Genomic DNA, 23157 nt, shown 5'->3' on the forward strand with positions numbered 1-23157 from the left:
CCCGTGCACAAATGTTTATCGTAAAAAAAGCGGGCAAACTCTACGTATTCCGGTTAAAGGGTTAACGTACGAATCGATCTCTCCCTGGGAAAGGGAAAGAGAGAAAAAGAGGGAATAAAATACGCGCGTAACGCGAACTGCATTCACTGTTGGCTCGCGACGTAACGAGCACGTAATGTTGCTTTTTGTTCCTCGTTCCGCGGCCACGATGAAGATCGAACCGTGAAGCGCCGCTGGTGGCCTCGGCCAGCAGAAAGATAGAGAGGATAGGAGATAGAAACGAAGATAGATAGGATAGATTAAAATACGGTTATACTAACCAGGATAGTAGACGGTTTTGTGGGAAACGTTGTAGTTTGCTTTCGGTATACCGAGCAAGCATTTGACAATCGCTGCTTCCGGTAAATCTTCGTCCAGTAAGGCCGTTCGTGATAAGATATCGTACAGTCCATCGTCACGCAGCGTAACGCTGGGCTTCCCTGTTTGCTTTTCCGGAACACCCCTGCAATGGAAGCGACGTTTGCAAAATTATCACGGCCATGTTAAAGCCGAAATATCATGCAATAGGGCCGCTGAACGAGCGGCATTAGCATGTTAATGTTATTTCTCAAAATTCTGCCACCCTGTTTGCTGTTGTTGCGAATTTTGCTTTAACTTGAACAATGTTTACTTGTGACTCTACGAATCTCTGGGAAATATTTCGGGGCTGTTCGTTCATTTCGGCGAGAATTTTGTTACTTCTCTTGGGAATATATTTATAAGGGCGAGGCAACAAACAGAGGCTATCTATCATAATAATTCACTTGTTGGTGGTGACACAAGAAAATTTGTCGAAATACTTAAGTGATTGATAGAGTCTCAAAAATTATATTCTTTTTACAGAATACCTACAAACAGTTATTAATATTAGGTAGCGATCTGTTTAGGACTAGGCAAGGTCGATTTGATAAATTTTGTTCTATCACTAACAGCAAATGAATTATTGAGATGGCCTGTATACATTTTTTTACTGTATCATCCTCTGTTCATTCTTTGAACAATTATTCTATTCTTGTAGAAGAACTTTAACACTGATAATCATGATATAGTCCTTGCGAGTTCAACTCACAATCTCTTCTACATATCTTATCGTACTCTTTTTTGTAGTAAACTCTGTTATGCGTAATCTCTAGAAGTATCGCTTACAACCGTGTAAATTAATGGATAAAATTAACTCCACTAAATAAAACATTCAGAAAATTGGCTACCTTATAAACATTGGTTTTTAAAAGTTAACATCAAATTAAAGGAACAAGTGTAATCAATAAATTTGGCTACCAGCAGTCTGAATTATATAAAGAAATTATTACTCATTACGTATAATTAACGTGGTAATCAAAGCATTGATTCGCTCTCTGATCATTACCCAGCAGATGAACAAAAATTTCGAGTTCAAAGTTCTCACATTTATAGGGAATTCTTCTTTTATGAATGCTTCATATGAAATAAATGTCCCTTTATCCTCCTTGAATTTTTATAATTTACTACATATTTTTTATAACATCGTAATGAATCCAGATGCATTAACGAAAACGCAAAACAACAAGTATGTTAACTCAGTACGGTTTAATCTTTGCCTTTGTCGCTGTTCACGCTTTGTACTTTAGGATTTATTATTCCAGATAGCAGTGCCACGGGGCTACTTCATAAAATCTGTTGTTATCATGAAGAAGTTTCTGCTGGTACAATCAGTCAGATTTCGTTTTCATTTTCATTTAACTCCTCTAATTACTTACGCATTATTTAGTATATTTTTTATCTATCATTATAATGTATAACCAGGATAAAGTTTACTTTAGTATAATACACTATCCTCCTCGTATTTCAACAGATAACTGTTACATTTTTAGCTGCTTTCATAATTCCAACTTACGACACAGAGGATGTAAATTCTTTTTTAAAAAATAGATAAAAGCAAATACGTAGAGTAGTTCTATCGTCTAAATAAGTTTACGTTTTCATGTTCAGAATATTTTGCAGGCCGAAAGAGATTTACTTTTCTTGTAAATAAATGGAAAATCGAACAAAATCGCGTCGCAAGTGCATTAAGAAATAAAGCTGATTCGTTAACAAACAAGTGAAAGTCCATTTTTACCAAGATCTGAAAATATCAGAAAATTGGATAGTTTACCTCAGTGCATGCTTGAGGGTTGGAAAGCTTGCAGGAGTACTTACTCGACGGATATATCTAGGGTGGGTTGTGGGTATAGTCCTTCTGCCATACACGTTATCTCCACTCCATCCTTATCATCTATGGTTTTCTTTCTATATACAAGATCGAATTTCTTCTCGGTCGCTGGAACACAGAAGAAATTTCTTCGATTTAAACGTGAACTCTTCAATCTGAGTCACTCAAATTTTGTTATCTAGAAGCACTTGTTAAATTTCCTTATTCGGTAAGTGCTTTATTTGGAGAATTGTTATTTGTAGGACTCGACATCATTTTATTGGATCTATACTTGCCAGGAAGGACGTAGCAACTGGAAAGCAAATGTTTATTACAGAAAAGGAATTCGAAGTATGTTTCGAAAGTAATTAAAATAAGTTTAAAGACTTTAGGACATTATTGGACATTTTTATATGGCGTGATACCATCTCTGTTTGTTGTTTCCCCGCTGGAAAAAATTTACCAATTTTTTTAAGTTAGAGAAACATGAATTTTCAGTTGTCCCTAGATTTTAAATAATGGAGCAAACATTGTTATATCACCGATCTCAGTAAAAATCTTTGTATATTAAATTATCTACTCAAAGTAGATTATCTCCTCAAAATAAATAATTTTCAAATAACTAATCCTTATATCTTCTTTTCATTTAAATAAACTTTACTTCGTAAAATTTATACGAATTTCGAATTTATATACGATTTTCTGTACTATTTTATTCCGAAAGACAAAAACTACAGCTTCCACATGCTTGTCGCAAGAAATTCCAGTGAATTCAAAATTATTGAGCAAGCTACGAATTATGTTGTCTCCAAAAAATGTCTAAGAGAACGACTCTGACGTCGTCCCATTGTCCACCTGGTGCAATAAAAGAAAGCACCCAATAACAATTAAGCCTTTGCCCGCCATCTTCACGGAAACGAGTATATTTAAAGCAACGTTAGACATAGGTATCTTTTGCTTCTTCAGTGGCTACACGTATTCTGTCGCGACCATTTCTGTTTTCAAAGAGAATGTTCACGTTGCATTTCGATTTCAATTTCCTGACTTTTATTCATCTGTTCTGCAGCGGACTTATTGGTATAAGGCAAATTGACAGACAAATTTGAACTCGTACCGTACGGCCGATAAAGCTTAATGTGCGACAATGATTTCCAGACTACTCGTTCGATATGGACGCTCTTCGAAAGCGAAGCTACGACGTCATTGTTGTAAAAGCAACTCTGAAATTTTATTCGTCCCACGTTTCCTACGAGTTTACACCATGCAGACGACGGTATATTTTATTGCAATTTTTATTCAAGCTCGTTTTACTGTCGAATACTTTGCTGTTCGATTTTTATTCCCATTATTCCTCTGAATTACATTTGTAGTATAAAGTACGATTTATGGTATACGGAGTTTGAGGGGAATTAAGATGAAGTTAAAGAAGTTTAAATTCTTTTTGAAATTGAAATTCCTAAATTGTGATAAATAGCTTTAGTAATCAAGTAATGTCATTAGAGTTTATTTTCTTCTTCTCTGAACATACTAGTCCATAATAATTGGTGATTCAGAGGAGAGTTATAAAAATTTCTACTAGATAGGATTGAAGTAACTCGTTATAAGATGTAAAAGGAAATTCAGTTGACAGAATCAGGTGTATAATATTTAAAACAGTGATTTTGCATGCCACAAAAGGGCAAAAATTAGGAATAACGAAACTGCATTTGAGGCTTCGTTCCAGATGTATGAATTGTTGCAAAGAGACCTGAAATTCCCCTGATATATGTCAGGTCTAGTGGTGTCAGTAGAATAAAATACATCAGACAAACTTCACACGCATTTTAGGATTTTAGGTGTATCTGTATCTAAATTTAGCACAAACAATGACTTTTACAAATTTCTGATACTTGTCGCCAATTCTATTAAATATTCTGACATCATATGGTAGGTAAATACAATGCAACAGTCATAATTGTATAATACAGTAAATGCTTTTCCTTTGAAAATGATTATAAAAAAAGGGCAGTTTACTTCAAAAATACATATGACCTAAGAAAATCGTATTTCTGACACCACTTTCCTTCTATTTATTTTAAGGATGTTTTGTGTTGCTCAATTTTTGCAGAATTTTGTAAATTTTCCATAAAACGGAAAGATAATATTAAGGGATTCACGAAGGAGAACCAAGAATGACTAAGGACGTACACAAATGTAACTGCCAATACTTTTTATACTTGTTCCCCTCGAAGAAACTCTGTGACATGTATGTTCCATTACCTCTAAATCGAATCCTTCGCCCGCACCTGCTCGTTTTTTTCCACACCTCGTACTCGCGGTCAATTCTAATTTAACGAGAACGTTGTTTAGGAGAATCCTGACACGTCTGCTTACAGAGAAAATTCAAATACTGCCCTTACGCAGTATATCTATACACTATTTTTCAATAGATTTACTACAGAGGAAAAGTTGGTTTGACAAGAAGCTACACTTTTTTAAGTAGAATATAACAGAATTTTTTGCCATCGAATGTGCTATTTCAACTTCTTGCTCTGTTTTTCAAACAAACTGCAATACCTTTTACCGTCAGTATTTTTGTAGTATCTATACATTTATTTACATTTCAATAACATTCACATTTTCTGAATAGACAGAAAATTTGGAAGTAAAGAAACTATAACACTTTGAACGCAATCAATTAAGAACAAAGTTCACTCGTGGCTGCCATGATTCTGACCATTCTACTCATCAGAAATAAAAAAAATAAACAAATTGTTAGTTAGGATAAGCTTGGCTATTGTAGGTACTAGAGTGAAAAAGAAATTAAAAAATAAATAAGTCGAACAAAATTTATGTAATTTAGAAACCGGTTAGATGAATAGAATTCTATGGATGCATATTGGTTGATTTTTCTACTTCGACGACTGCTAGAAATTCTAATAGAATGGAAAAAAATGTAAAATAATAATAAACTGATTTTGTATGTCATTTTATAGTGTGTTAAGGGTTAAAATATTCATATATACACTAAAAATATTAATTTGTTCGGTAGGGTGCGTCACAGAAACATTTGAAGCTTCAAGAATTTGAAAATTTAGAAGATTGAACATTTGAGAATGTGAAAATTTAAAACTTAAATATTTCAGACTGAACACTTTAAAACTTTTAAATTTGATACCATTTGTGATTTCTAAAGTTTGAATAGTTGAAAATCTGGAATTTTGAGAATTTGTGGATCTGAATATTTGAAAACTTTGAATTTTTAAAGTTTGAAGGTTTCAAGATTTGAAAATTGGTCAATTTACCTGATAGTACTATCTTAGTACTAGAACTATTCACGTACCTAAAATTCAAAGCCACACAAAACTCATCTTTCTTAAATCAGGTCAAGTATTTGAGTATCAAAATAATTTACATATTTAAAAAAACTTGAAAAAATTCAAACTGTACGAATGCTTGAACAGCTAGGATACATTGATATTTTTTTCTAAATTTCTAGAATAATCTTGATTATTGATCAAAACTTTATCCAAGCTGTTTCAAATCTCATACAAGCAAACTTTATTATTAAAATTTTATTATTAAGTAAAAAACTAATATTTATTAATAGTTAAATAGAATTAAGTAAAAAAATCTACACAATAGAGTTTGTTTAGTAATTAAATTTGTTTGAATAATCAAGTTAGTTTAGATAATTAAGTTCTCTTGAATAATCAAGTTTACTTCAATACTTAACTTTACTTGAACATTCAAGCATTTCATTTGGTTTGAACAATTCAAACTAAACTTATCTCAGATTGCATTTTCAAGTAACTTGTATCCCTCAACTACCAAGTACAGTTGGAAGCTCAGAAGTTGTCAGTAGATCTGATTGACTCCGCAGAAAAATACATACAAGATGGCACTCACGAATTTTCCTTATTGGCCAAATTGGTCACACCTATTGCCACTACTTGCAGCGAACCAAGCACTCCTGTTGCCTCCACGCCGACTCACAACTTCTGAACCACCAACAGTACATCATCCTCAACAAGGTTTAAGAACCTGGACGCCCTGTCGGTTCCCTCGATCGTCACTGCTGTTAATGATTCCAAGCACAGCCCAGGTATCGAACATTCAATTTGGTCCCCAGGGCTATTAACGGTCATGGATAAAGGTCGAAAAATTTACGATCGTCCGTCGAATCGGGACACGGTTGTACATGGCCTGAAAGGGGAAATTTCGCGGCTGCCACACGTACGGCAGTGAAAATAAAAAGGTAATAGTAATGGATACACCCCCGTGCTGCTGTTGGAAGACGACGTTGCATTATCACGATAATGCTGGACGCTCCTCCGGCGGTATCCTTTTGCTCTGTTTCATTGCGCCCGCGGCAACTTTTATTTTTCGCGGACGAGTGGCCGACTGGCCGACGCTGGCCGCGATGGGGCCGAGGTAAATGCGGCCGGGGAAATAAATTGCGCACGTGTCAGCCCCGCGTGACAGAAAAGTTCAAATTATATCGCCTCCCCGGCGCCGTTATGCTCGTGTCATCGAAAAAGAAAGCCAGATGTCGGCCCCAAAAGCCTGGCCAGACACGGCGCGATCTACACAGCGAATTCCAACGCGGCGAAAACGCCGAGCATTTCCAGCTGGCTTCTTCGGCGGGGGCAGGGCGAACTTGGAACGCTTTGAGCTGAATTTTTTAGCCTGGCTTTGGGCAAGTGTGATGGCGCAAATGGTTCCGTAGACATCGTAGCTTGATGTCTTGTTTCTTGATCATTTTCCTTTCTGGAAATTTTGGAGAGGGCTTTCGTGAAGATTTGATTTTGTTGTTGTTGGAGAAGTAGCTTGAATTCTTCTTTTGGGATTTATGTACCTAGCAATTTGTCAAATTTTGTTGCTCTGGACTATGTAGGAATATACAGGCTGTAGTAAATGTAATCTGATGTACTTTCAGGGGTGGAAGGAGATCTAAATTGGGGCTCAAAATGTTTTGTGACGTAGTGTTCGATCTGCCTTCATTTTACAATAATAATGCTTTAGAATTAGTAAAGCTATAGGTGTTAAAGTAACTATAAATTGGGGACCTAAAGTAAAGCAAGAAAGTCTTAATACATTTCGTTGCATCTTTTACGGTTTAACTTCTATAAAGCTTTGAAAATCCAAAATTCGTTTCTTAGGAACATCTCAGGTTTTTAAGACATTATAAAAATTAAACCGTATGAGATACACTAAAATATATTAAAACTTTATTACTCTATTTACTAAATTACAGAATTCTCTAATTTTGGCACATAAGTTATCAACTTTAAGATATTATTATTGCAAAATGAAGGTAAATGTGACATTACGTCATAGAACATTTATATCGAAGTCTATATATGCTATACCCTATATAACATATTACAACATTTTAGGAATTCCTGATTAACAATTTAAGCAAATATAAAAAAATAGACATGAAACCTTCCTCGAAATAAAACAATCAGAGATTAGATACCAATGAAAAACAAGTTTCTCTTGTAGATATTACGCGACTGTTTAGGTCGAAGGACATCTGAAATCAGAATTTAATCAAACCGGACGCGAATCTGCCTGGAGGGAGATATTATGAGCCGACTGAGAGTTCAGGAGAGTGAACATACCATTACAGGAAAACGAACGAGGTCGCTTGGGCTTAATGCAATATTAATTTATCGAGGACAAACCCGACATTTAGGAGTCTACACGTTTGCACGCGTAACTGTGGTCTTATTATTTGTAAAATAAACGAGAAAATATAGTTTGCTCTACATTATACTTACTGCTACTACAAAGCAAAAATCGTGATTCAACAAATCAAAACATTTCAATTTTATTGGTAAAGGAATTTAGAATTCAAAAAATCTTCTGCATAGTTTGACAAAATTGTGTGAAGTTTTTAACACTAGAAGCACATAGGTTTATATTTAGAGACTTAAATAATTAACATGACAATATAGATAGCAAAGAATTATAAATGTTTTTCAAATAAATAGCTACATATAACCACATATCCAATTGTACTACAAGTAAATATTAACCCAGTAAATTTCAAACTAGAATCTCAATTTCAAGTTAAATTCCTACAAATTGTCGATAACTAGGTCAATATCAATTACTAAATACTTTATTCTACCAAGAAATCCTTATCGTTCAACCTTATACATATAAGATCATATACCTCTATCCAGAGTTCGCTCGAAAACATTCGATTCCAGTTAGACATTGCCAGCAATAAGATCTTCAATGCAAGGATCCAAGCAGCAAGGACGGAAGAGTAAATCGCGTAAAATCAAACAGCCGCTGGGTATCTGAACTTAACCAGCCCAGAAGCCAATAGAGAAGGAATCAAACGGCGTCGAGCGATGTTTAACTTTTTCGAGCTAGAATTTTCAATTATCTGCCGTAAGGCGGCCAGAATTTTTTCCCTACCACTTGTGTACCCTCGAAATAATCTGCTTCAGGGATACGTTACTCTAATTTTCCCCGCTAGCAAATATTTGGCCACTACTCCGAAGAAGCGTTTAGCTTTCTTGCGTGTTGCCCGCGGCGGCCAATAAATTGCTCCTTCGGGCATCGATAATTAGTCATCCAGTTTGCGCACAAGGGAATACTGGGCGAACACGTCACCTCGATGAAGGTTGTTTTGCGAGGAGTGTGCGACATTGTGTGCTGAATTAAGGGAATTGTTTCGTACGGGTAATAGATTGGTGAACGAGGAACTGTGAACTATTTTGCCCATTGTCGAAGATCAGATGATAATTGGAGTAGAGAGAAGGAAGTATTCCATCGATATTAACTCGTTATGTTTGTCACTAGATTGTGGATTCTTATGTATTTATGGAAGAATTTAGCACGCACAAATATACAAAATATAAGAAAATAAGTAATATTTGGAATATGTACAGGGTGAAGTGAATCTTCAACTAGGTCCTATTTTTTTAATTGTGTTTATGAAAACAGAAATTCGCGTGTACATTCACAATCTGTTTATCATATTTCAGAGCTCTTTAGAGATAACGAATTCTGTTTCCATATAGCCCCATTCGTGTTTTTATGGAAATAAAAATGAGTTATTAGTATAATAAATTTACTTTAGGAACCTCTCGCTGAAAATTTGTACTGAGGTAGCTCCGAGTCTCTAGGAATGACTGCTGCGTATAAAAATTGAATAACTTGGAACGTTTACAACCACGCTATAAACTACTTACTCGCTGTGAGTTTGAGACTTGGATCCGCCAGCGAGCTTATAGCGTGAAAGAGAAATGTTCCGTGATGATTTGGGTTTATCATGTCAAAGGCGTGAATGCTAGGAAGGTAGAGAATAATTCCAAGGAACGGTGTGCTTACTGACGAGCTTATATCAAGAAACTATGTGTCTGTCAGAAGTTGTATCCGACTTCGTACTACCTAATTTCAACTTTGCACTACCTATCTAATACAGACAGAGAAGTAAAGATCCTAATATGCGAATTAATTTTCCTATTTTAGGTTGAACTATGCACATTTAATTGAGAAGCTTTAGGCGCATATTCTATATATTAGTACTAATTGCTAAAGTTCTTTTATTAACACTTTTAACTAAAACTGTTTAGTAAATAATGCTTTACGAACTTCTATTAGTCAACGTTTGCATTATATTGAAAGTTCGTTTATGTCGTAATTTATTATGATACTAATGTATTTGAGTTTAATATCTGGATAAATCGTAATTTAATGAGGGGTACTCCAGTTTAATGGACATATAACATAACTCGAATGGGATATTTTGTACAAATAACGGTTACAACAAAAAGTTAATGATCTCTACGGGATTTAATAGTAATTAATTGATACTTTATTTATATAGAATTGAGGGTTAAATTAACATAGTTACTTTGGTTGCGAAAATTAATGTTACATTATAAGATTGACAACGTTTCATGGAAAAATGATCGATACACGTATATTGCTTGAATTTCTAGCCATTAAATCATACCTGAGTAATAATACGTATTTACACATTAGTTTAGTAATTCATTGCAGAATTGGGTTATTTATGTGTGATTGCGGTATAAGGTGTAATTTAATTATATGTTTCCATCAGGGATTGAAATAGAACGTGCTTAAACTAGGGAATATGTTCGAAATAAAATTAAAGAGAAAGTAGGTAATACGAAGGGAATTTAATGATAAATACATTGCCAATTATAATAAATTGTTAAAAATACACAACATGGAAGCAAAATATTATAGAAATGAATGTATGCATGTTACGTCGATACAAATAATTTAATCTCGTTTATCGAATGCACGAAAGCTGAAAATTTTAATTAAATGGGTATATTACCATCCAGAAGTAACAGTAACATTAATTGCTTTACAAGTTAGCGAGATTAGTAAAATGAACGTGACCATGGCAGAACTGCCATAAAACTGTCATCACGGTGATAATTTTATAGAAAACTTCACTCATATTTCATTTATGTTTTCTCTGAATTGCTCCATTTGCATACACTAAATTTAATTATCTGTGTTTCCAGTATACGAAAGTTTGTAATTAAATAGGGTTACATTTTTCATATCTTGTACTTCAAAGGGAGTTACCTTGCCAAACTAAATAATAATCACTTTTAAAGGGTAAACTGTTTATCAAATTCCTGGAAGCTGTTTTGTTTATCAAGGCATCCCGTAAACGCATTTTGTTATTAAATTTCGTGCTTGAACGAACCTACTTATAAAAGGTGTAATTAACTTGATCGCCCCAATAGTTTCTTACCCTCCTTTGTGATCCTTTTAATACCAACGCTCTCCTTTTAATCCAATATTTTCATTTACATTCCGATCACGATATTATGGAAAATATTACTATACTGTGCAACTACCTATAACATCAGATTATCAGTGTAATAATTGTGTAGGGTAAGTGATTAAAGTGATATAGTGAACTCTTTATATTTTGCACTCTGCAGTAAATTCAGTATAAAGGTAACAGTTTTATTTGTCCCTTTTTTACATTTAAATCATCAACAGTATTAATGGAGCTAAATAATACAAATGAAATTAATGAATAAAGCTTTCCATAAATTTCATTTAAAATCATACGTGTAGTGTAATATTCGATACAACTTCTGACATATTAAGCATGGATAGTCAACATATTAAACTACTCAATTCTTCTATAAAGGTCACTATTATTTAATATAGATTAATAACCCATGAACTTACAAGCTTATACTGAGTGACACATTTCTGATATTAACTCACTTGTTGGTATACCAGTATCTACAAATATTTGATCATTTAATAGAACCTAATTTATTAACACATAACTGAACGAATAAACGTCTTCCTAAATAAATTATCATTAAGTAATATCATGTCCCGATGTTCAGAAGAACTGATGCTAATAATATGTTAAGAATGTCTGAATTATCTCTGAATGTCGTATGCACGTCTTTCCTTCTGTCTCTTATTTAATTAAATGATCTTGGTGGGTTGATTGAATGAATGAATAAATAAATAAATAAATAAATAAATAACTCTAAGATCTGATACACAATTTTAAGAGTTTTTAACAAGAAAATGATATAGAATCCATTTACGTATAGAGTTAAAGGTTTAACAGAAAACTTTTAATTACATGAACACTATATTCTGGTTCATTACGGCAATTAATTAAATCACGTGTAACATGTGTAATTTTTAATTGAATAGGAAAAGTGTGTACGTCCCGATGTTAATTACACGAGGTTATAAATTGCCGAGCGACAAAAATTTTGCGCTTTGTTCGTTTTGCTTCTATCAAGCCAAGAGTCTTTGTTCCGTGTCACGTTGCAATTTCAAGAATTATTTCACGCAACATCAGTCCGCCTGGCCAGACGTCACGTCAAAGTACGCAGGACGTGTAAAAATGTTACATGACTTGACAAATATTATCGCGCGTCACAAAGCACGCGATACCTCTGAGCGCGTTTCTGTTTCTTTTTTCATACACGAGTTCTGCAATCGAAATTAAACTTAATGGCGCGAAAACATCTGCTGTAGGAGACTTTTCTCAGGCTGCTGACTGTAAAAGGGTTTATTAGTGCACGAAACCAATCTGAGAGCAATGTTGAAGTAGCATTGCAGGTTCAAACGAAAATATTGTTACAGATTTTAAATGTTTTAATTTCTCTCGATTTTCGATTCTGTAAAATTATTGAGTATTAGTCGAACCGTTTACTAATATTCTAATCTTCGTAAATATTAATAACAATGTCCAAAATGTTGAATGCAATTCAGAATGACCATGTTGAATAGCAGTGGTTAATTCTGTCGAATACTTGGTGCTTAATGCAACAATATTAATTAGCTTATTAATTAAATCAACACTAGGTTGCTAATCTTCATATGAATTGTGGTGTTCATTACTATTGTATTCTGTAGTATAAATTACTGGAATAGACTTGTGCATAGGGAATTTGTGCTACAAAATAAGATGACTCAATTATGAATGTATTCTGTAAGAAAAGCAAGCTATGGAATCTATTGTCAGAGCTTTATGAAGCCAATATTGAAATGTGTAATTGACGTCTTTCTTTTTGAATAAACATAATTCTGTTCACTTCTAATTTAGCGTCACTTAGTAAATTTACATTTATCTAATTTTATAACTGTTCAGAATTTTTTTCACAATTTTTTAGTCATTCTAATTAACTAAATTTTCAACCAAATCCTTCTACATGAAGGAAACATTTCTTTCTGTTTAGTAACGAATTTTTAATGAACCATATTGTCGCATATTCCACCACTGGAATTCAACTGAACAATATCCTTGTCGAAAGGATATAGTTATCAGTGGCAGCGAATCTCTAGTCCCCAGCCTTATTGGCTCCTAAATCATCCCGAAAATTACCCCTTCTTCGAACGAGAGCAGACAAAAAAGAAATTACGTCGTTCCCCGTTGATAATATTCTCCTCGTCGAGGGAACGTGACCGAGCTCTCGATTCCTCTCCCCGAATCGTTTTAAACCACTCCTCAAGGAACAATCGATCCTTTCGAGGGATGAGCAGACGAAACTGCCCCTGACTCGACATTATCGCAATAGTCATCATCTTATAATTTCTCCCATCTCTGTAAAAACTATTATATAGTCCGTGAGTTGCATTAATAATTTCTGTTTAAACCTAATGCTTCGAACCCTGGCCGACGCAGATATAGATTCGATGGCTGTCGAATTGCATTGATTCAAAATCGATAAGGGTGTAGAATTTAACTTCGATTTAGCTGATTCGCTTCATGGACTGCTTCAATAGTTTATCAACTGCTATACACAGAATCCAGACTTCATGAAATGTTACTTTGGATTACGAAGCAAATAGGTTCATAAGAAACAGTTTTCAGTAAAATAGCATTCGTCTCTGTAGTCGTGTTTCTTCCTTTTTACTGTGTATTTTTATATTCTTATTTCACAGTTAATGAATAAATTAATAAACTTCCTAAAAATTTGAAATTTAACCATAGCAATTCAGTGGACAGACAAATTTAGTTCATACAGACGCAATATACACGTACATATATGTATACATATAATATACAATATAATATGTACGTACATAAATTTAGCAAGCTTCCGAATTTTACTTTGGGATGCTTGATCTTCGCAAACCTCTGCGAAGTTCTGAACCGAAATTCAATACTTTATACTTCAAAGGTGCATAAAATCATATAATACAAACTCTAGAACTTGCAACTCTGTAAGCTTCTGAATTTAACGAACTTGGTCGCGACATTATCAAAATTTTAAGCGTTTGTAACACAAATGGCAAATGATCACGCGAGCATTTGCACACGACAGAAGAATGAAGACAACTTAACCGCATTTGGACGAAACAGTCGCAGAAAGTAATAAAGTAAAGTAGACCTACTATCTACCTAAGCAATGGGAACACGATTGTCTGCACAAGTAATTGGTTTCTAGAATAGAACACACTGAAAAGAGTTATATGAAATTTTCTTATAATGCAGGAAGACAAATAAAATGTAATTGTATTAAAACGATATTGGTATCATCACTACTCACTTGTTGATTTTAAAGGTCTAAAGTGATTATTAGAGTAAACAATTACTGAAACAAATATTACACATGCATCTACTAACTTTTAATTGGTACAGTTTCAATATTTCAGCATAATATAGTAGGATCACTGCAATCCTAGTGGTACACAGAAAATTCCCAACTTCTCAGTCTACTAATACATAAACTCTGTAGCTTACAAAATACAAAATCCAAAATCCAAAAACAAATTTCTGACAAAACTACGAAAAAATGCTTTCACTCGCTTTCAACAATTTCACTCTGCATTTTTGAATCATAAACAAGCATGCATGAAAAACTTCAACTCCTCTCCTTTAGTCTCCCACTTTCCAGTTCAAAAAATCCCTCAAAAATTGCCCCTCTAAACGTTAACACTCCCTCAAATAATAAAAAGCAATGAACTTTTACAAACACGAATGACAGCATTCTCAACCAACCCAAAAGAACAAAGACCATCAATAATATTCCCCCAATTACAGCTGAACCCAGATCAAAACCAAAAAAGGGTCACACTGGGTCCAACTCGAACCAGCAACCACAGTGTCCAGCCGAGGCACGATTTTTCGCGAGCATCGGGTCGAACGATTGCGACTATCAAGCCAGTGAGCAGGGAAAAAGCACAAGCCCGATAGGGAGAGGATAATTGCCAGGGCTGTTCGATTCGGCATAAATCGGTATAAAGGATCGTAAATCAAGGCAGGCTTGGTCAAGCCGTAAATACAGGGATACTTACAATACACAACCATGGAGCCGCTCGCGGTCCGCTCGTCCGCGTAAGTGGATATGACGCACTTGTAGTCGCCAGTAAGATCGATACCGGGCTTATTCAATTTCATGGCTCGGTACTTGGTGTACGGATCGTCGCTGGCTTCGTACGTCAGGTCGACGTACTTCTTGGTGAGCTCGCCAGCCTTGGGGTTCATCCCGTATATCCATTGGTAAGCCAGTTCGTTGGTGTTGAAGAACCATTTCACGACTAATCCCTTAGTCGACGTGTTCTCGAAATCGTAGTCGCAGTCCAGGATCACGTAATCCGTGTCGCCGGCCTTCACCAGCGCTGGTATGTTCACGCTTTTTATCACGAACTGCCAGCATTCTGGAAAATCACAAGAAGACCAACCGGGTGAGAAAGAAAGGTGTCGTCGGATCGATTCTCGGTGTGTCGGGCTTTTTCCTCGCCTCGGCCCCCCTGTGCTTCTTCGCGACGAGGGGCGAGACGAGGCACTGCTGTGACGAAAGGCGGGCTTAATTCAACGACCGATGGGACAGACAAGAAGGGGACCCTGGCCTGTTTCGACTGATGCGTTTCAGTGATATTGAGGAAGTAACGCTCGTGGGCGCTTGAGATTGTGTGAAGAATCATTGAAGAGTATCCTTGACCTTTAGTTCGTATAGCGGGGTCACAGGGTTTATACAGCAATAAAGCCACCGATATCCGAGACCCCATTATCCGAATACCCTAATATCCGGACGCTTTAACGTCCGTACGTTCTGTTATCTGAATAGAATGTTTTTGGCAAGGGATGCGTTTTCCTGTTTCAAATACGTAGTATTTACATACAGGGTGTCCCAGAGCTGATGGTACGAGCTGGAAAGGGTGATCCTACATGAAAAAATAAGACGAAAATATGGGATGAAATTTGTTGATGGTAGACTTTGTTTCGAGAGAATGAACTTTGAATTTTCAAGTCTAGGCATTTGAGGGTTAAATGAGGAAAGAGGAACGCTTTTAGCTCACCGTAAAGACAGCCAATAGCCAGTTCAACAGTGCTCCTTTTACCATGTATAACCTTAATGCACACAAAACTATATTACTGTACATTTGTACTCAATATATCAACTTAATTTTCACCAAAACGAAGCTTGATATCAGAAAAATTTATTCTACATTTTCGACTTGTTGTTTCATGTAGAATTACTGATATTCTGCTTGTACCATCAGTTTTGGAATACTCTGTTTAATATTATACAGGGTGACAGATTTTCTTATTTAACTATAATAAACTGTAGTTATATACTATACTTATAGTTGAATAGCTATAAACGTTATGTAGTTAAATATATATAACAAGGAAATTCAGGTAATATAGTTGTGTAACTCACCCTGTATAATGTTACATAGTGTGCCCCTATATGCTTCTTTTTCGTTACTTAATAAATTTCATTACTATGATTTAATAATGATACCAAATATTGTATGATGTGATAATGGTAACTAAGCGAAAGTGTAGCTCCAATTTTTTACACAAAATGTGTGTCAATTAAAAAGCTTGAAAACAGTAAAAGTGTAACAAACTTGGCAAAAGTACGTAGGGTTGAAAATTAAATGTAAATTTCTTCAAGTGACCAATTTAAATTTACGCAGCCACATATTATGTATGTAAATGTTTACAAATTTATGTTATGTCTGTTTTCGGCACAGAAACTAATTCCAGTTTTAAGTATTTTAATTACCAAAATTAATAACAACACGTAATTGTACAGTTAGTAATAATCTTATTAAAACACTTCAACACGAATTACTTTCTTCTTAAATATTCCAAAATTATATTCATCAATTCCAGAAAGTTCTTGCAGTAAGAAATTACAATATTGAGATTGAAATTTCATCAAACTCCCATTTTAAAGATCTAGTGTTCTACAAACTCATCATGTAAACCACTTCCCTAACGCTTTAAAAGGTTCGAAAAAAACATGGAACAAAAAAGAAACATCGTAATGTCCCAGGCAGAATATTCCCAAAGAAAAGATAAACGAATTTCTAATCTGTGTTATTCTCCAAATAATTCACTTCCATATTTTTTTAAAGATTAAAGCTGTCAAACAATTTCGGTAACATTGATAAGCAGAATTTCTAACTACAACTCAGTCTAATTGTTTCGAATTTTAGGAAATGGAATTCTAGATTCGTTATACTTCCCACTTTGAGTATACTGTCGATGGTGCAGCAATTATTGTACAAATGAATGTATGCGCCGTCGTTGATAGGACGCATTGCATAATAAACGATGTGAAATGCAAATTACTGTTTAACTGCCACAGAGAACGTTATTGCGATATTGTTGTAACGAGATGGTTGCGTAATTATTCATCGTGGACCAATGTTGCCTTGAGTGATGCCAAATTTCATAGAGCCTGATACGGTTTCCCTTTTCTGCGAATTTCACCGCAATTTGAGAATGTTTTGAAATTCATGGGGAACACGGACGAGAAATTCGTTTCGACGTGGCCGTTGCCTCGCGATAATTCTGTTAATTTTTGGGTAGGTATATGCCAGAGAGTCAGGAAGAAAATTGTTTCGCGTTCGTATGCAGCTGGCGTTCAGCCACATTTCCACGTGTGCATCCTGTTAAGGGGAATGCACCCGTAGATAAACGTCTCCCAGTGTTTGCAATTATTTTGCACATACTTTGTCATTGTTATTTCTAAATTCATAAATATTTATCTAACAAAGGCACCCCATTGGTTGAGACACTTAAATTGTCAGGTAGCTCTTGATTTTTAGTTGTTTATTCTAGAATCCTCTCCTCTTTTTAGTAGCTGTCGTTACAATTTATTATTACCCTGATTCATCATCGTTTAAATTAATATTAGCCGCGATCATACGAAAATTTTGTGTCTGAAAACTAATACCACTCAAGTCTGTTTTTATTATTTTTCAAGAGAGCCAAAAAAAAATTGAGATTACCCACTCTTTGGCATAGTAATTCAAGTAGTTTATGCTATTACATTTCCTTCAGTTATATCGTGTCTTAACTAAATCCCTGTTATTCTAATAAAATGAAGAAAAAGCAGGATGATCCTGTAAAAATCTAAATATAAAAGAAAGTAGACGTGGGCTAGACTGGCTCTCAGATTTAGAATTGTTACCCACATGCGAGTGACATGGCAGTAAAAATCCTGATTAAAGTAAGTCATTATCCTTGATGTATTTAAAAATGAAAATACTAGTGTCTATGATCTGCAATTTTTAGGTTAATAACTCGTCGTGTGCTTTATTTCTGGAAGAACAGCAGACATCACTGTGAAGTAGGGTATACGAAGTAATTCAGCTGCATATTTTATTCGCACGTATTCAGCGTCACGATTAAATAATTAAGCCTCAAATCTGCTTTACGGATCAAAACGTCGCGCGGAGCAGAAAACTCGAATTTCGCTCGGGCGTTAGTCACTGAAAAATTGCCCGCGTTTGCCAGTCAGCTTAATTAAATAGCTGGATTGTTCTCTTTTCCTCTGTCGTGCTTCGCAGCGGTAAATTCGAATTTTCAACTAAATTCAACGAGAATCGAAACCACGTTGAATAATTTATTATTTTACCTGCGACGAACCGCCTGCTGCAACAAATGCATACTTAATGATACTTAACATTTGCATCTCGCTTTGGAAATTCCTGAAAGCCAGGAAAACTTCAGTTCGAGGACTTTTGGTTATTTTATGAAATGAATTTTAAACAGCTAAATGGTTATGGATAACAGGAATAACTTCTGCTCTTTGAACCATTTAAGAGTTGTAGTGATAGAAAAACTTCGTGATGGATGGTTCGACTTAAAAAAAAGAAAGAAGTTTCTAAAAATGTTCTGTACCTCTTCAATTTTATTTTGAGTGCTCTAATTTTTGGACTTGGGTAAATGTTATTCAAATATTAAGGGGAGAGAGTATTCTAACAGTTTTAAAAGGATGGTACATTCTTGCTACTGTTCTCTTAAGATTCGTACGTGGAAAATATGTTGGTAATAAAATTTTTCAAAGTATAATAATGATGCAGTTACAGCATTAAGAACAGACATTGAACTCACGAATTAAATCGACTTTGGATTGGTGACGGCACTGACCTGAATCGTGAGTAAGTATATACTTAAATAGCGGGTCACCACAATGTACACAGACCCGAAGTGGTATACTCTTAAACAGTGGATCACCACAAGGTACACTTCACAAGGACACAACCTATATGGTAAAATCGATCCTGGATTATTTGCATTCTCTGAATTAACACTAGGATTGTCAGAATAGCCAAAATGACTGACTTATTACCCAGACTGGTATATTATTCTTACATAGTATTGGTATGGTATTTCTTACATAAGTTTTATTTTTTGCAAACGTTACTTTTTTCTTAATTAATGGTGAATAAAACTAGAAAGATACATAAGTAAGAATTACTTTTATGAATTATATACCTCATTCAACAATTTCTAATTTTATCAACTTGTAATTTTGACTTCGAAGTTGCAGGAGTGAGGGCTGTATGATGCCAGACCATAAGAGTCTCAGAACTTTGAAGGACACTTTACAGATCAAGTTTCATCGGTACTATATAACATTTTATGTATTAGGTATTGACCTACATCTACAGTATATAATATTATTTAGACTCAAATGACTGGCTCATGAACCAAGCTACTTTTGAGAAAAAACAAAAGCAAGCTATTCAATAATTAATATCCAGCAAGGAAATGCAATCCTTGATAAGACTTCTACCAAATATCTTATTATAAAGACAGTTTAATAGTCTATTAATTACCACTCACGCAGAAGTTGAAGCGTAAATCGCGATCACTACACAAATCATTAAAAACTTCAAAGATCTTTCCTGTAAGTGTTCTCATTGCTGATGTTGTCGCAGCAACCGCGGAACCACTTCGCTGTAATTGCAGGAACAAAGGAAAACTAAGGAAGGGGGTGGACGCTGATAATTATAAAATGCTGTCCCTTGAAAGAAACTCTTCTCGTGGCAATAAAAAAAATCTGCCTTCCTTCTCCCTTCTGACTGTTATTTTTTCGCTCCACGCGTAAATGCTGGTCGTTGGTGTCTCGCTTTTTCGCCAGCTGGAAACTTTCCGGACCATGGAGAAGCTCGCCGCTTTGTCCACGACGAAAGTTCACGGAAATTTATGGCGTTGGTGTCGGGGGGCCGCGCGAAAATTTTCACTTTTCATTGAGCCTCACTGCGGCAACTTATACACACGACATATCTGTGGAGTGATGAAAGTTACTCGACCGCGAAACTGCGAGGAAATGTTCCGCCTCTGCGACGGTCCACACCATCGATGAAATTGTCTGTGCACGTTCGTGTACTTCGACTGGCCCATTCAACCTCGAATTTTCGTTTTAATTTTATCGCTGAAAAGTTACTCGTTTTTCGAGATTTTTTGAAGACTTTTCAAGGGGACCAACAGGGGACCAGCATGATCCATATGGAAAACAGTCGAACTTCAAGACCTACTTTCTGTCAAGCAACTCAAACGATTTTAATTAAATTTTGATTGGATACGGTACAATACCGTAATATGTATCCATTTTGATTGGATACTGTACAAATGAAATGAATGAATTGTTATTAGGAATCTTTTGCAAAATGGCTATACAAATGATCATTTTTTATTTCTCCAGGATTCACCACAAGAAGTAATTTATAGCTTTTGAAGAAATGAGTCAAAATGGAAGAAACATATAGTGTTCGAAAGAATGTTAATTATTCAGTTTTCGAACTGAGAATTTATAATGAATTAAACGAAGTTTGACTCAGTTAAATGCAAAGATGAATACTATTAGGATTGACAGCAATAAAATTTGTGACACATTTTTAGTTTGTTGTTTCCCTGAGAATATGCCTTAACGTGTTAAATGTTTCCGACTTGACAGTTTTGTTACGAGGCTGCCATATACATAGAAGCTCGCAGAAAATTCTACTAAATTAAATAATTTTACTAAAAGCAATTTCCCAAAAATTCTACCAGTATCGAAACTTTTCCCAGTAAAACTGTGCCTATTGTATTTCAAAATTCGCAAACCTTACAACGATGAACCTCGATGTTCCCGTAACCTTATTAAAACATTCACTGAAGGTTGCAGAATAGGGGTCCACGAATCCACAGGACCGCAAGCGGCCGAAACCGTGTCGTTTGTCATTAATTATCCCTGTTCTGAAATCAGCCACCGTGGTCCCGAAAGAGGACGCACCACCCAAAGGAAATTCCCATGCGCGGCGTTCCCTGCTAAATCGTTTGTAATTTCTGTTTCATGCCGCGTTTGCAAATAAATCCTGACGTGGCCGCGGAAGGAATGACAGTAACTTTGTCAACTTTGATTAAGGACCTCTCTCTGGCCGGGCAGTTTCAAAGGACGCGCACAAGGGAGGGAATGGGTGGCAGAGGGGTTAAATTTTCAACGAAAGAGGGTACGAGGGACAGACGCGTGGCAAACAGGACAACATGGTCGAAATCTACGTATCCAACGGGACAGAGTTTGCAACGACGTCGTCTCGTCATGCATCGCAAGCAAGTTGTTCGGACGGTGATCAACTTGAAGAGTATTTCCTACCATGCAGGTTACAAATTAGCGTCTTTGTACGAGTCCCCAGGCTTCGTCAAAGAGCCCGACGACTGGTCCCGTCTTCAATTGCGAGATTTGTCGACATTAATTTTAACGGTGAACCCTTTGACTCGTTCCCACCTAGCCGTCTAATAAGTGTTCGGTTTGAAGGTGGAATCCTCTTCAAGCAGGGAATATGCATAACACGGTTGCTGGAACGTTAAATTAGTGGCTCACGATTTGAGTTCATTTCCTTTTTCTGTCGCGGGAAAGTGGGTTACTCTAAACTAACGTTTGAGAGAGATGTAGTTTTACGTCCACGACCCAACAAATGGAACTGTGAATAACTACAATAGCAATGTAAGTTACTTGGAAATAATGAATTGTAAAAAAGATGTAGAGAAAATTAGAAATTTTCTAGTTTTACTAAATAATTTTTCACCTGACAAGTATTCGCTTAAGCAATTCGGGGCTGGGGAATTTTTCAACGACAATTATCTTCCATGCGGTTCCCTTAAGAAGGATATGGGAACGCAGTCGCGAAGTGTACATCAAAATAGTAAATGCAAGATTGCTCGTTCGAGACGAATCCAATTTCCACGCGTTTATCGCGCTAGACAAGAGCGTCGTGGGTGCATTTCTCCGACGTCGATGCCATAGGATGACGATAATAGGAATGATGATAACAGCGCGGCTGTTTGTTTAGCCGATAATACAGAAACAATTTCAAGGATAACAAAGGAATGGAATTACATCGTTCAACGGTTGATGGAGGCCGAGATGAGAATAAAGTAGGAGAAGAGTAAATCCCACGTTTGCTGCTGCTGCTGCGCTGTCTACGCAGCGTAAATTGCTAGATCGCTTAAACCGAAAGCTGAGAAAAAGTTTTCTCTGTTCCTGGTGTCGTAAACCAGAACGACAGAGTTGTTACATTGAGTCAAGTTTCAGAAATGATTTTCGTTATCTTCATATTTTATCTTATACACGATTTTTGCTTTGACAGATTTTGTGTTTCGGTATGCTGTGCTGTCTTCTTTTAAGTGGATTCAATAAAGAATATATTCCTTTTCGTACATGCTGTGGCAATTTTATGTTGTTTTCACATCTTTCCATAAATTCATTTAGCTATTCAAATATTCAAATATTTATTCAAAATTTCAAATATTTAAATTTTCAAATATTTCAATATTCAAATACTTATTCGAAGTTTTATTTTGCAAGTATCCAATTCTGATTTCTAAATCTCACAACAGAATCGTCCTTTTGTTTGGATCCCCAGAGTATAACTGTAAATGGGTACCTCAGTTCCTTTAGAACGCATTTACTCCTCTGACCCAAGATACGAAACGAAGATCAATACTACTTATAGGACAATCTACCGTGATCGATCGAATATCTCCAGAGATTTGAAGAGAAAAGACTTACCCAGACTATTTCAATCACACCCCATCAGTTAAAAATTAATACAAACACAGTATCAAACACTATATAGTTCCAAATTACAATTCCGTAGTGACGAAAGAACTCCTCCATTGTCTAGCTCCATTAGCGCGAGAACGATCTAGTTTCTTTCCTGGGCAGGAAGAGGGTGGCAAA

General features: G+C 35.6%; 1 protein-coding gene across 2 annotated transcripts in view; it reads right to left on the reverse strand.

The window, feature by feature from the left end:
- LOC143184831 (uncharacterized) overlaps window positions 1-23157 on the reverse strand; it is a 395905-nt gene that overhangs the window by 15401 nt on the left and 357347 nt on the right. For both annotated transcript variants that reach the window (XM_076387339.1, XM_076387338.1), the window contains exons 2-4: window positions 14981-15343; window positions 2215-2335; window positions 321-502 (exon numbers count right to left, since the gene is read on the reverse strand). In XM_076387339.1, the coding sequence (XP_076243454.1) occupies window positions 321-502; window positions 2215-2335; window positions 14981-15343 (666 nt within the window). The remainder of the gene's footprint in view (window positions 1-320; window positions 503-2214; window positions 2336-14980; window positions 15344-23157) is intronic.

The sequence above is a fragment of the Calliopsis andreniformis genome, chromosome 10 (assembly GCF_051401765.1).
Source record: "Calliopsis andreniformis isolate RMS-2024a chromosome 10, iyCalAndr_principal, whole genome shotgun sequence".
Lineage (NCBI taxonomy): Eukaryota > Metazoa > Arthropoda > Insecta > Hymenoptera > Andrenidae > Calliopsis > Calliopsis andreniformis.